General features: G+C 36.2%; 1 protein-coding gene across 4 annotated transcripts in view; it reads left to right on the plus strand.

Moving 5' to 3' along the window:
- DNAAF4 (dynein axonemal assembly factor 4) overlaps positions 1–15,484 on the plus strand; it is a 63,871-nt gene that overhangs the window by 31,214 nt on the left and 17,173 nt on the right. For 3 of the 4 annotated variants that reach the window (XM_053889047.1, XM_019442042.2, XM_019442040.2), the window contains 2 exons: positions 10,243–10,388; positions 12,091–12,200. In XM_053889047.1, the coding sequence (XP_053745022.1) occupies positions 10,243–10,388; positions 12,091–12,200 (256 nt within the window). Of the gene's footprint in view, positions 1–7,974; positions 7,993–10,242; positions 10,389–12,090; positions 12,201–15,484 lie in introns of all 4 variants that reach the window. The other variant, XM_019442037.2, reaches the window with a different exon arrangement.

Raw genomic sequence — 15,484 nt, forward strand, 5'->3', positions numbered from 1 at the left:
GTTCTTCTTATTCCTCAGTTATGCTTATGGCCGGACATAGTGAAGCCTCCATTTGAGGGTCCTGGCCCTTGTACTATTGTGTTTATAGGAGACTGGGAAAGGGAATCATTGAACGCCTAATTTTTTAAAGTTTATTTATTTTTGAGACAGAGAGAGACAGAACATGAATGGGGGAGGGTCAGAGAGAGGGAGACACAGAATCCGAAACAGGCTCCAGGCTCTGAGCTGTCAGCACAGAGCCCGACGCGGGGCTCGAACTCACGGACCACGAGATCATGACCTGAGCTGAAGTCAGCTGCTTAACCAACTGAGCCACCCAGGCGCCCCGATTGAACGTCTAATTAATTAACTATGGGGACTTCCTTATCTTGTTAGAAGGAGTTCAGTTACTGGAATCAGCCTGTTCTGTTGATGTAGTTTTGACTTGCTTGGTAAGCTACTAAACGCGTTGTAGAGGGAGAGATGAGACTTGAGGCCAGGTTAATTTGTCCCTTTTCAACTTAGAAAGGTAGGGCAAATGTAAGTCTGGAAAAAAAAAAAAAAAGATTGGTTGAAAGTGTGTAAGTAGAGTTTCACTACCAGATCTCTTCCTCATCATGACAGAAGATTGGGGGTTTCCTTTCTGCACAGTTGTAGACTAAGATTCTTCTGCATTGAAAATGCAGAGATTGAGTGAAAACCTGCATTGTGAAAATCTTAGTACTTATTCAAGGGATCCCCATGCACATGTACATATGCATGCACAAGCCTAGTGTACCTGGGATGCAGATTGGAGAATTCCTCTACAGGGAAGCTAGTGAGTGTAGGATGAAAAAATCCCGCCATTTGTAATGGCCCAGCTAGTTCACCCTGCTAAAGCTGACTAGCCAACAGATTTCCAATTCATGTATACAGACCTTCCAGTCAGAATTTTTATACTTTATCTCTAATTGATGGTGACAGCCAAGACAAAGAAAAATGCAACTTGGAACAGCCAAGTAATGCAGGGAACAGAAGAAAACTTCACTATAACTAATGTCTTCAAAGAAATGAAAACATGTATTTTTTAAAGTTTATTTATTTATTTTGAGAGAGAGAGTGGGGGGAGGGGCAGAGATAGAGAGGGGGAGAGAGAGAATCCTAATCAGGCTCTGCACTGCCAGCACAAAGCCTGACATGGGGCTTGAACACATGAACTGTGAGATCATGATCTGAGCCAAAATCAAGAGTCAGATGCTTAACTGACTCAACCACCCAGGCATCCCCGAAACAAATTTTAATCATTAAACAAGAACAAGAGGCTACAATGAAGAATACTAAGAGAATACAACAGTTTGGAAATTTAAAATGTGATAAAAATTTTAATTGTAATCAAGTGGTTGGAATATACTTTATAATTTTTTTCAGAAAGTAGAACAAAAGGACAGATTTAAAGTAGAAAAGATAAAACAATCAGAGTATCCTTCCAAGATGTTCAACATTCAAATCATAGGGGTATAAGGAAGAGAGAGGGAAAGACAGAGGAAATAATTTTTTAATGTTACAAAAATTCTGAAAACTTTAATGAATTGCCTTGTTGAAAGAGTCTATCAGGTCCAGCATGGTAGATTTTGTAATATTCATGCCAAAGCACTGATGAACACATTACCAGAAACTTTAGCACCCTTTAGACAAAGATCTTGCAAGCTCCTAGAGAAGAGGAGCAGATCATGCACAAAGGACTGGAAATGTTGGCATCTGTCCTCAACCTCAGCACTGGAATCCTGAAACATGGATCAGTGCCTTCAAAATTCTAAGTGAAAATAATTTTCACTATGAAATTCTATACCCAGCTTATTAATCAGGCATGAGGCAAAAATAAAAACTTTTCAGACATGCAAATTCTTAAAATATTTATTGCTCAGGTACACTGGGAATTATACCTGTTTTCTTTTTCTATTCTTCAAAATAGTCTGCTTTCACTAACAAATATCTGCTGCTCAAACGTTTAGTAAAACTACCCCTAATACATCTAGGCATAGAAGTACATTTAGTTTCTATAATAGTTAGTGATTTCCAGATTTTCTATTTTTTTGAAGTCAATTTTGATAATTTCTTTTCTAGGAAATTGTCCTTATCGCCTTTTCAAATTTGTTTGCATAAGGTTTCTCTTATTTATCTCTATCTCTAATTATAACATAATTATCTCTATTTATTTATTTCTAACACCATTTTATTTTTCCTTGATCTACTGTTGTAACATTTTGTAAACTTTATTAGTCCATTCAAAAAAGCAATTTTTGGTTTTGTTGATCCTTTTTATAGTTTCTTTGTTCTCTATTCCATTAACTCCTGTGTTCTCTTAGTTTCTTTAGTTTTCTCTATTTTTTGTCCAACTTGTTTCCATTAATTTTGTAATATTTTAATACATGCATGTTAAGTTAAATTTTTTTCCCTCTTAAATACTATGTTAATACCAAGTCACCAAGTCTTGGAATCTTGTGTTTTTGTTCTTGTTTAATTGCAAATATTTTGTAACTCATCATTGTTTTTTCCTTTGGCCCTTGAATTACGAGGGAGTTTTTGTTTGTTTTGTTTTGGTTTTAGTTTCCAAATACATAGAATGAAAATGACTATAATTCTCATATGTAAAATTTTCTGAATCATTATGTTTATAAATTATAGTTTATGATGTGTATTTGTGGTGTTTAAAAAAATTTTTTTTAATTTTTAATTTTTGAAAGAGACACACACACACGCACACACAGAGCATGAGCAGGGGAGAGGCAGAGAGAGAAGGAGACACAGAATCTGAAATAGACTCCAGGCTCTGAGCTGTCAGCACAGTCTGATGCGGGGCTTGAACCCACAAACTGCAAGATCATGACTTGAGCTGAATTCAGATGCTTAACTGACTGAGCCACTCAGGCGCCCCTATTTTTGTTTATCCTGAGGCTTTCTTTTAATAAACAATGGGACACTTAGATTTATTATTATAAATAAAAATACACTTTTGTCTTAGGATTTTCTTCTATCTTCGTGATTTACATTTACCAGACTTTCTTTTTTGTTCTTTTTTTCTGTTTTTCTGCCTTGGATTTAAAAAGTGTTCTTAATTACTTTCTTTTCTTTCTCCGAATTTGAAAGGTACGTATTCTATTTTCATTCTTTGAATGATTAATATTAATTTTTTTGTATATGTTTTGGCATATAGATATAATTCCAATTACTATATTTTAACATGCATACTAAACAAAGTTTTAAGGTTAATCTCTACCATACTTGTAAATATTACAAGGAAATTTAGTATGCACATTATAGTTATACACATCTTCTATGTTATTGTCTAAATATTTTAGTCCACTTTTTTGAGGGGCAGGGGGATCAGTTGACTTCACTATATTTTTAAATCCCTAAATTTAGTCATTATTGTTAGTGTGGGTTTTTTCTCCACTAATAGTCATTACTATTTAGATTGATGTATATTTACTGATATTTTATTTGTCTTTGCTTCTTGTGTTTCACTTCTTTGTGGGTCAAACTGCCTTCCCTTTGATAATAAATCCTTAGGGGCACCTAGGTGGCTCAGCTAGTTGAGTGTCCGACTTTGGCTCAGGTCATGATCTCATGGTTCCTGAGTTCCAGCCCTACATTGGGCTCACTGCTGTCAGCACAGAGCCCACTTCATATCTTCTGTCCCCTGCTCTTTGCCCCTCCCTCACTTGCGCTCTCTCTCAAAAACAAATGAAACATTGAAAAAAAACCTTTATATGAAAGTAAATCCTTTAGTAGTTCTTTAATGAAGATTTTATGGGTGTAAGTTCAATTATTGTCTTTATATTTAAAAAAATGTTTTTAAGTTTGTTTATTTTGGAGGAAAGAGAGAGAGAGAGAGAACACATGTGGGTGCTTGCAAGAGCAAGCACACAAACAGGGGAGGGGCAGAGAGAAGGAAAGACAGAATCCCAAGCAGGCTCCACACCGTAAGTGCAGAACCCAATGTGTGGCTTGAACTCATGAACTGCAAGATCATAACCTGAGCCGAGATCCTGAGTGGGATGCTTAACTTACTGTGTCACCCAGGCACACTGATTATCTTTATATTTTTACTTGTTGAAGGATAGTTTGGCTGGTTGTAGTTATTTTCCATCAGTAATTTAAAGATATTTTTCTATTACCTTTTGCCTTCTAATGTTGCTGAGAAGTCTGCTCTTGATCTAGCTATTGATCCTTTATAAGGTAATCCATCTTTTGTTTCTGGTTGCTTTAAAATTCTTCACTTTGGTGTGGTTCGATTTTATTAGTCTCAGTGCAGTTTTATATTTGTTTCATAATGTCAGAACTTGGAATTTACTTTTATTAAAGAATGTATGTCTTCAGTCAGTTCTAGGAAATTCTAAGCTATTGTCTTCAAATATCACCTTTCTCAGTTTTCTTTATATTTCTTAATTGCTCTGTTATCCTCAGATCTCTTTGAGTTTGCAGATTTTCTTCACCTATGCTTAATGTGCTGCTAAACTTGTCCTAAATGTTTTAAATTTCAGTGACAATAATTTTCATTTTAGAAGTTCCTTTTTTTGTTTGTTTTGCTTATTCTTTTGTCATTTTTGTTTCTTGTGTGTTCTTTTGTCATTAGTTTCTTAGTTTTTCATTATGGATTTAGCTTGTTTTTGCTCTTTAAATAAACATGTTTAAAATTATTATTTTAATCTCTTCCAGATTATTCTATTTTTTCAAATTCTTAGGAAGCCATTCCTCCTGTTTGTTGTGTCTGGTAACTGTCCTTCATACTGGATTGTTTCCTTATGTGACTTATGTGTTCATCTTCAGTAAGGATTTTTTGTTCAGTGGGTGCATATAAAAAAAAAAAAATCTCAAGTGTTGTAGTTTGTGGAAGTAAGAGTTGCTCACAGGAATACCTGGAGTTTTGATTTCTCACAAGAGACATTTTTTTTTCTCCTCCTGTCCAAAGCCCCAGGAAGAACAGGCTTTACTTTCCTAGACCAGTGGATGGAGATTTTATAAGTATCCTTTAAAAAAAAATTTTTTTTTAATGTTTATTTATTTTTGAGAGAGACAGAGACAGAATGCGAGTGGGTTAAGGTCAGAGAGAAAGGGAGACACAGAAGTAGAAGCAGGCTCCAGGCTCTGAGCCTGACGCGGGGCTCGAACTCACGAGCTGTGAGATCATGACCTGAGCCGAAGTCAGATGCTCAACCAACTGAGTCACCCAGGTGCCCCTATAAGTATCCTTTACACTAAGAATGCAGCCCTTCTAAGCTTCTAGTTTCATTTCCAGCTTCCCACTTCTGTAACTATCAGCATTAAATTTCCAGCCTTTAGTCTTTATATATGTATTTTGGATATAGATATAGATATATTTCTAAACAACTTTTTTTTTTTTAAATTTTAGTTAACAGTGCAATATTGGCTTCAGGAGTAGAATTCAGTGATTTATCACTTATTTTTGTTTTAAGTTTATTTTTTAATTTATTTTGAGAGAGAGCTAGAGAGCAAGCAGGGGAACAGCAGAGAGAGAAGGAAACTGAATCCCAAGCAGGCTCTGCTCTGTCAGCACAGAGCCTGATGCCAGACTCAAACTCACAAACCATGAGATCATGACCTGAGCCAAAATCAAGAGTTGGACGCTTAATCAACTGAGCCAACCAGGCGCCCAATTCATCACTTACATACAACATCCAGTGCTCATCATAACAAGTGGCCTCCTTGATACCCATCATGCATCTAGCCCATCTCCCACCCGCCTCCCTCCAGCAACTCTCAGTTTGTTCTCTATCATTAATAGTCTCTTGTGATTTCTTTCCTTCTCTCGTCTTCCCCCACTTCCCATATATTCATCTATTTTGTTTCTTAAATTCAACATATGAATGAAATCATAAGGTATTTGTCTTTCTTTGATTGACTTATTTCACCTATCATAATACATTCTAGCTCCACCCACGTCATTGCAAATAGCAAGATTTCATTCTTTTTGATGGTGAGTAATAAAATATTCCATTGTATGTAATCATTTTTTTCTCTAACATTTATTTATTATTGAGACACAGAGAGACACCGAACGTGAGCAGGGGAGGGGTAGAGAGATGGGAGACACAGAATCTGAAGTAGGCTCCAGGCTCTGAGCTGTCAGCACAGAGCCGGACATGGGGCTCAAACTCACAAACTACGAGATCATGACCTGAGCCGAAGTCGGTCGCTTAACCAACAGAGCAACCCAGGTGCCCCTCTGCTGCTTTGTTGTTGGTGTATAGAAATGCAACAAATTTCTGCACATTGATTTTATATCCTGTTGTCTTTGCTGAATTCATGTAGCAATTTTTTGGTGGAGTCTTTCGGGTTTTCTGCATAGGGTATCATGTCATCTGCAAATAGTGAAAGTTTGACTTCTTCCTTGCCAGTTTGGATGCCTTTTATTTCTTTTTGTTGTCTGATTGCTGAAGCTAAAACTTCCCATACTATGTTAAATAGTAATAATGAGAGTGGACATCCTTGTCTTATTCCTGAACGTAGGGGGTCCAAACAGCTTTTTTGTCAGCTTTTGAATTACCTGACTATAAATCTCTGATAAGACTTTTTCTTTGCTTACCTTTTGAACTGAACTGTATATTTGAACCTTTGTTTATTTGTTATACTTTTATCAAGGATTTTACGTGTATATAACATTTTATCTGGAAATTGTTTGTAGAAGTGTCTAAAGCCTTTAACTTATGCTTCTATAAACAGAAAGCTAATTTCTTTTTATTTTGTTGTTTTACTATTTGTCTTATTTTACCATAAGATTTTGGAGGCTAGATACCCTATTTTTATAATGGATACCCTATTTTTTAATTTAACTAGTGGTTGCGGTGCCTGGGTGTCTCAGTCAGATGAGCATATGACTCTTGATTTTTGGCTCAGGTCATGATCCCAGGGTTGTGGAGTTGTGTTCTGCATTCATGCTGAGTGTTGAGCCTGCTTGAGATTCTCTTTCTGTCTCTGCTCCTCCCCCCTGCTTCCATGCATGGAGCTCTTTCTCTCTCAGGAAAAAAAATAAAAAGGTAACTAGTGGTCACTTTAATGTTTTTCATAAACATTAAAAAAATTTTATTTTAGCAAAATTAGTAAGAAAATATTTTTTAATTTATCATTATGGAAAAGAATGCTTATTTCCTTCATGTTCAGTATTCTAGTAATCATTAGTAGTATTATACTGAAGTTAGATACTTCATTTTAACTTTTTATTCTGCTTTCCTTCTGTTGTACTACCATTTAAGAATCTTATTCATAAATTTTTAGTGTTTTCTCCACTATTTGGAAAATCCATGCTTTCCATTTTTACTATTAAGTTCCCTATGCTTGGGTTCTTAATTTCATTTCTCCATGTTCTGGAACGTTTCTTTGAATATATTACAGTAAAACCTTAGACTGTGAATAACTTATTCTGTGAATGTTCTGCAAGACAAGCAAACATTTCTAATAAATTTTAACCTGATACATGAGTGATGTCTTGCAATATGAGTTGTACATGATGCCGAATGTCACATGATCACAACTGAGCCAATGGTTCTCTCTGGCTGCAGAATTGTGGGTGATTGTCTACCATGCTCAGATGCTCTATCTCATGCAGTAGTGTTTGGCAGAAATCAGATTTTTCAGAATGTTGCAAGGTGCCCACAACTGGCACTTGTGTATTTTTCTTCACTTCAAAGCACCTACAGGTAGTCCTTTGCTTTCCATACAACCGTAAACTTAGGAATGTTTTGCTTTATTCTAAGTCAGGCTGCTGGCAGATATAGACCCTTTCCTCTGCTGCCTTTTTGCCAGTTACATTAAATACAGTACAATGACAAGAGTTTATCAATGCAGTACTGTAGTCAACATCCATATGAGTATATACAATGGCCCCCATGCAGAAAAAGATTCCATTGAGCCAATAGATAGCAGTGATTTCTGTTAATGATAGTGAAAGTCGTCTTACACAATAACCCTCCTCTCTCTTGTTTCCCTTATACTTAGCCACGAAGGTTTTCAAAAGTAAGTGCAGGTTAATTTATTTTTCTTTTTATTGTATATTTTATTTATTATTTTGTATTATATTATGGTATTATAATCATTTTCATATGAGTATTTTTGGGTTGTGGAATGAATCATCTGAGTTTCCATTATTTCTTATGGGGGAAATTTGTGTTGATATAGAAGTGTTTTGGGGATGTGAGGGAGATCTGGCTGCGACATCTGTCATTGATGTCATTGATCGCCAGGGTTGATTCGACTGATCTGGCTGGCTAGGCGGGTGTCCCCTTCCTCCCTCACTGCTCCATGTGCGTCCCTCCCGAAGCTGCGCGCTCGGTCGAAGAGGAGGACCTTCCCCGATAGAGGAGGACCGTTCTTCAGTCAAGGGTATACGAGTAGCTGCGCTCCTCTGCTAGAACCTCCAAACAAGCTCTCAAGGTCCATTTGTAGGAGAATGTAGGGTAGTCAAGCTTCCAAGACTCCAGACACATCCAAATGAGGCACTACACGTGGCAGTCTGCCTTTCAAAAAAAAAAAAAGAAGTGTTTTGGATTATAAGCAAATTATGCTCACAAACCAAGATTTTACTGTCTTTGGAAAAGATGGCTAAGTAATATATTCACTTAGTTCTACATATCTAGGAACATCTTTTGCTTTTATACGTAAACAACAGTTTACTTGGATATAAAATTCTTGGGACATTGTATTAGATAGTTAAAGCTAATTGTTGTAATAAGGAGATCCAAGTTACAGATCAAATAAGACAGAAATATAGTTCTCCATAATCTAATACTTGTTATGTAACAGTGATCCATGTAGGCCTGATAAGATGATTTTGTTCTATGTGGCCATCCAGGCTGGTGGGGCCGCCTCTGTTATTACCTCATTTGTCTTCAATCTCTGGATGCTGCAGTTGGCGTTGTTTTTTAGCCAGTGGGAAATGGGAAGAGAAGTCCACAGCAAGCAGATGTACCTATAAGATGACGATCCATAAGTTGTATACATCACTTCTATTCAGATTTTGTTGTCTCAGATTTGGCATATAGTCACACATAATTTTTTTTTAACTTTATTATTTTGAGAGAAAGAGCTCACATGTGAACAAGGGAGGGTAGTAAAGAGAGGAGGAGACAGAGAAACCCAAGCAGGCCTCGCACTGTCAGCATGGAGCCTGGCTCAGGGCTTGAACTCTCCAACCATGAGATCATGACCTGAGCCGAAATCAAGAGTCAGAGGCTTAACCAACTGAGTAAACCAGGCGCTCCAATCACATCTAATCTTAAGGGAGGCTGGGTTATATCGATTCTAGCCTGACCTAGTCATGTACCTAGCCTAGAACTCAAATTCTATTTCTAAAAGGAAGAGGGGAGAATGGCTAGGATACTGGAAGATAGCTGTCTCAACTACAGACATCTATAGAAAACTTGCAGTCAAATTTTTGTTAATGTTGCTTTCTTGTTTGTTTGAGTCCTTATTTTTTTCCTCCTTGTCCCCTTCCTCCCTCTCTTGGAAATGTCAATTTAGGCCATTTTCCAATTTTTTAATTTGGAAGTTTTTTTTTTCTTATTTGTATTTTATAACAAAGATATTACTGTCACATTTGTGAAAAAAATCTGATTTTCTTTAAATTTTTGATATTTGCCTTTTCTATCTGTGTATCATGCTTTTGGTACTTTTGCAGTTTTTAAACCCAATTTTCCTTCCTTTTAATCATATACTTTATATTCTAACACGTAGATTAATTTCTCCTCTTATATTGATTTAACCATTATTACGTGTAACTATCTTTATTAAAACGTATAGCTTTTCATTATTACTTTTTTTTTTTGCCTCTTTTCATTAGCTATCTCTGATGGCTGAGAAACTTTTATACCATCACTTTTATACCATAACTTTTATAAGGAAGCTTATAGAAGATATTGCTGTAGGAGCTTAAGGAAAATAGAGGTAGTGCTTCCAGTGATGGCTTTCTAAAATGGAAAGCGGTTGTAGAGTTGCCTAGAGTGCCCTCCCTTCCCTAGATTGAATGTAAATTAGACACTGTGTGTTTTAACAAAGAGAACCCTAGAAAAGTAGCTGGGGTCATTGATTAAAGGACAGATAACTTGCTGCCACACTTTTGATGATGGGTTTTACATTCTTTCTAGCAGAAGTTATCTTTAGTTTATTTGTATAGGATTTTAGAGGTAGCTTTGCTGTGTAATTAGTTGAAGAGTCAGTTTGTTAACTAGAAAATGAGAGAGAACTCACTTGCTAATACTGCTTTTGAAGGAAGAAATTCAGAAAATATATTTTTGGAGAAGTTAAAGGAAAATAGTATTCCTGCTCCTCGCTCTGTTGGCAGTATTAAAATCAACTTTACCCCTCGAGTATTTCCAACTGCTCTCCGGGAATCACAAGTAGCAGAAGAAGAGGAGGTAAGTATATTTGCTGTTAGTTACAGTGATCACAATGAAAATATTTTTTATTTCATCTTTTAAAACTAGTACTGGTTCTGAATTTAAGTATTCATTAGACTAAAGATATTACTTCTTGAATATATTTTAGTATTTCCTTATGGAAAAGTATTTTGCAGAATTTTTTTGTCTCAAGATTCAGTATGCAGTATTATTGCTTTTTCCAGGAGATAAACACTTGCCATCTATTTTATCAAATACATTATTTTCTTTTTTTTTAATTTTTTAAACATCTATTCATTTTTGAGAGACAGAGACAGAGCGTGAGCAGGGGAGGGACAGAGAGAGAGGGAGACACAGAATCTGAAGCAGGCTCCAGACTCTGATCTGTCAGCACAGAGCCCAACATGGGGCTTGAACTGACGGACCACAAGATCATGACCTGAGCTGAAGTTGGAAGCTTAACCAACTGAGCCACCCATATGCCCCATACATCATTTTCTATATTAGATTTGTAAACTTGTGTTTTGGTAATGGATTTGGACATTTATTGTTAATACAACAATTACTCATTATTAACGTTAGGTATTTCTAATGTGACATTCTAGAATATCTCTCATTCATTTATAAATACCTGGGCCCTGGCATTTTGAATGTTTTATCTTTAGGTATATAGACTCTAAGAACTGCATTATTTTTTACTACAAGGTGTTAAGTGTTGCCTCTCACAATTCAAAACTTGTGGAAATGATTGAAAATCCTTAAGACATAATGACAGTTTATAAATATTAACTATTTTCTTATTAAACAATATATTCTAAATTTTATTATTTATAAAGTTATTTCTAGAATTATAAAAGTATAATTATTTAAAAATCATTTATGGGGTGCCTGGGTGGCTCAGCTGGTTGAGCGTCCAACTTTGGCCCAGGTCATAATCTCGCTGTCCATGAGTTCAAGCCCCCTGTTGGACTCTGTGCTGACAGCTCGGAGCCTGGTGCCTGTTTCAGATTCTGTGTCTCCCTCTCTCTTTGCCCCTCCCCCACTCATGCTCTGTCTCTCTCTCTGTCAAAAATAAACATTAAACAATTTTTTTAAAAAGAAAAAATAAAAGTCATTTATGTATTTTTCAATATAGAAAAACAAATGTGTTATAGATAAGAAAAATAAAATAATAATCCCATGAACTCCCACAAACTCCCATTTGTATGAAATTTGGACTAGAAATTTTTGTGTGTTTGGTCTTAACTATCTGGTAATGTTAAACAAAAAAGGATAAAAACTGAAAGTTTAAAAAAATCAGCATTATCAAATAGTATAGTAGTCTACTCAGGCTGCTGTAACAAAATACCCTAGACTGAGTGTCTTAAACAACAGACATTTATTTCTCAAAGTTGTGGAGGCTGGAAAGTCCAAGATCAGGGTACAGGGAGTAGTGGGAGGAGAGCTGTGTTCTGGTCTCTTCCTCTTCTTATAAGGACACTAATCCCATCATGCGGGCCCCATTCTCATGACCTCATCTAAACTTGATTACCTCCAAAAGTCCTACTTCCAAATACCATCACCCTGGGGATTAGGGCTTCAACATACGAATTTTGGGGGTCACAAATATTCAGTCCATAACAGATAGTATTTCCATTTTATATAGAAGCTGGCAAATGTCAAAGTAGCTGTTAATAAAAATAAGATTTTTGTGTCCTTCATTAGACTTCTCTGATTTCAGTGGTTGCACAAACAAGCAGAAGCACGGAGAGCATTGAATACTGATATTCCTGAACTTTCTGATTTAAAAGAAGAAGAAAAGAATCCAGAATGGCTGAAGGACAAAGGAAAGTACGTTGTTTGGACTCTGGCTATGAGATTTATAATAAATTTAGGTAGACCGTAGTACTAACTACATTTTCTAGGTATCTTGACATATGTGCTTATGTGTGTATGTTGTTGGGGAAAGATAATCCAAATAAGCCAATTAGATAGGCAGGGCCTCCATATTTAAAAAGTCAGATTGTATAACAAATAAGGCTCTTATTTTTATTTGATTTTGCATTTAAATGTCATAGAAATGAAACATATCACTTATTAAAATCCCTTTTAAAATCACTTATATTTAACATAAGCCCTTCCTAGAAATGTGTTTTTCAGAAACTATAGCTTCTTCGATTATTCATCTCCATCTTTAAAAGATTACCAAATTTATCTTACAAATTTTCATTTTATATCCATGAAATCCTTTTATTTGTTTCTATGTTGCTCTGTGTGTGAATATTTTTTAAAATGTTTATTTATTTATTTTGAGAGAGAGAGAGAGAGCGCGTGCGAGCGCACAAGTTAGGGGAGGGACAGAGAGAGAGGGAGAGAGAGAATCCCAAGCAGACTCTGCATGATCAGAATGGAGCCCAATTTGGGACTCAGTCTCATGACCATGAGATCATGACCTGAGCTGAAATCAAGAGTCAGATGCTTAACCGACTGAACCACTGAGGCGCCCCTATGTGTGAATATTTTTATACGGTTATCAAAAACAGTACAATCTGATACATTATGAATGGCAATTTGATTTCATATTTTGAGGCAGTTGTAGATATTACTTATTGTATTTCATGACATAGACTTTTATTTTTTTATTGTTGCCATAATAAACTATCATGAATTTAGTGGCTTAAAACAACACAAATTTATGATCTTACAGTTTTGGAAATCAGAAGTTCAAAATGGGTTTCACTGGGCTAAAATCAAGGTATCATCTGTGTTTCTTCTACAGCCTATAGGAAAGAATCTATTTGCTTTCGTTTTCCAGTTTATAGGTTGCCTACATTCCTTGGCTTGTGGCCTCCAGCCAGCAATTGCATCACTCCAACCTCTGCTTCCATAATCCCATCTCCTTCTCTCGCTCTGACTTTCCTGCTTCCCTCTTTCTTTTATAAGGATCCTTGTGGTTACATTAGTATCCTTTGCTTAATCCTGAATTATCTCCCACCTCAAGACCTTAATTTAGGCCAGTCTGTGGAATCCTTCCTGCCATGTTAGGTGACAAAGTCACAGATTCTGAGGATTAGGATATGGACATCTTTTGGTGGGGTCGTCTCCATTATCTGTCTACCACAATGTCTGCATCTGTATTTTTCTTTTCTTATTTTTTCTTGGTCTTTTTGCTTGTTACACCACCAGGGATTAATATGTAGAGTTGAACTGAAGTGACAATTTTTCTGAAGGTCAGAGGCCTGGGGCTGACAAGTTGGCTTCTTTTACTTCCAACATTAAAGTCTTACATGATCCTTCCTCCTCTTTCTCCCCTTCCCTGCCTCCCTTCCTCTCCATTTATCCAACCATTAAATAAACATCTATTAATTGTTTGCTATTTACCAACTAGCCTCTGAGCTACAAAGATCAGTGCAGGAGACATACTTATACGAATACTTATAATACTTTGTGAGAAGTACAATACATAGAAAAGAACAAAGTAAAATGAGAGTACATAAGAGGGACATTTACACCTTAAGGAAGGAAGGTATGTTCAGAAAAAGCTTCATAGCAAATATAGCACCTGAGATCCTCAGTGATAAGTAGAAGTTTTAAGAGAAAGGAAAATAAAGGCATTCATTTCAAGTATTGGAGAAAATATGAACAAAAGCTCAAGAGACAAGAAATGGTGTGATATATGGGTCAGGAACTATGTGTGGTTTATTTTTTGCTAAAACATAAAATTTGAGGCTAGGAGTAATGACAAATGAACCTAGAAAAATCATCAGGGCCTTGTGTGTTTGGTTAAAATTCTTTTTTTTAATTTATTTTTTAATTCAAGTATAATTACCATTTGGTGTTATATTAGTTTCAGGTATAAAATATAATGATTCAGCATTTCTATACATCACTCAGTGCTCATCATGATAAGTTACTCTTAATCCCCTTCATCTATTTTACCCATCCCCCCATCTACCTCCCATCTGGCAACTACTAGTCTGTTCACTATATTTAGGAGTCTAGTTTGTTTTTTTTTTTTAGATTTTTTTTTAGATTTTATTCTGTAAGGAGAGGGAAAAAATGTGTTGCAGAAAACACAGCAAAGGCCTTGAACTGGCCTTGTGGTAGGTGGTGTTGTAGGGGTGAAGAGGAGGGCAAATTGAGAAATAATGATGAGATAAAATAGGCAGAACCTCTTGATGGATTTGGAGGGAGTAAGAAGGAGGAGTTCTCAGTTTCTAGTTTGAATGATTGATTGCATGCTGTCACCAGCTAAATTAGGGAATACTAGATGAGAGGCTCATCAGGAGAGAATGCAGGTAAGTTCAGTTTTTAATATATTGAGTTTGAGATGTCTCTGGGCCATTCTGGGTGACACTGTCTGGCAAGTTTGAAACTCAGAGGAGAAGCCAGTACTGTAGACATAGATTTGGAGCTTATCAACATTTATATTGTAGTTAAATTTATAAAAGTGTCTGAGATATCCACAAAGAGTGTGTAGACCTGGAGAGTAGTGGCCTGAGGATAACACTCTGTGACCTACCAACATTTGAAGGTCTGGCAAAAGGAAGGAGTACACAAAAATATTCCCAGAAGCCAATGGAGCAGAAAGTTGAAACAGTTTTTGTTTTGTTTCTTTAAGAATATAAAAGATTTGAATAGATTTGGAGACAAGAGAAAGAAGAGATGATTGAAATCCTCCTGAGCAGAGTGGAGAAAATTGGGTCAAAGCCAAGAATTGGATGGATTGTCTTGATTTTGTCCTTTTTATCCAATTGGTTAGCCTTAGTGAAGACAGAGTTTGGTTTGGCTATGAATTGTTCCTCCTTGCAGCCTGAGAATGCTAAAATGGGCAAAGCTGAGTGGGCTGTCCTGTTGGATTGATTACTTTGCTCTAGAAAATGTTGATGGATTGACTTGGAATAGACAGAGATACTTCATTTTCTGAGATTGGAGGGAAGAATAGTGGAGACAAGTATATATCTAGATAAGGGAAATTGATTAGTGAATACTGTTGGCTCTGCCAGGTTGAGAACATGAATTCATAGAGATGTCAGTACAGCTGTGTGATTTATCTCCTTTAGGGTTTGGTCTTCTTTCGGATTTAAGAATAGATCTTGGGCCAGAGTGGGAATTTTAACTGACAAGTACAGTAA

The sequence above is a fragment of the Panthera pardus genome, unplaced genomic scaffold (genome assembly GCF_024362965.1).
Source record: "Panthera pardus isolate Hobbes unplaced genomic scaffold, ASM2436296v1 HiC_scaffold_24, whole genome shotgun sequence".
NCBI lineage: Eukaryota > Metazoa > Chordata > Mammalia > Carnivora > Felidae > Panthera > Panthera pardus.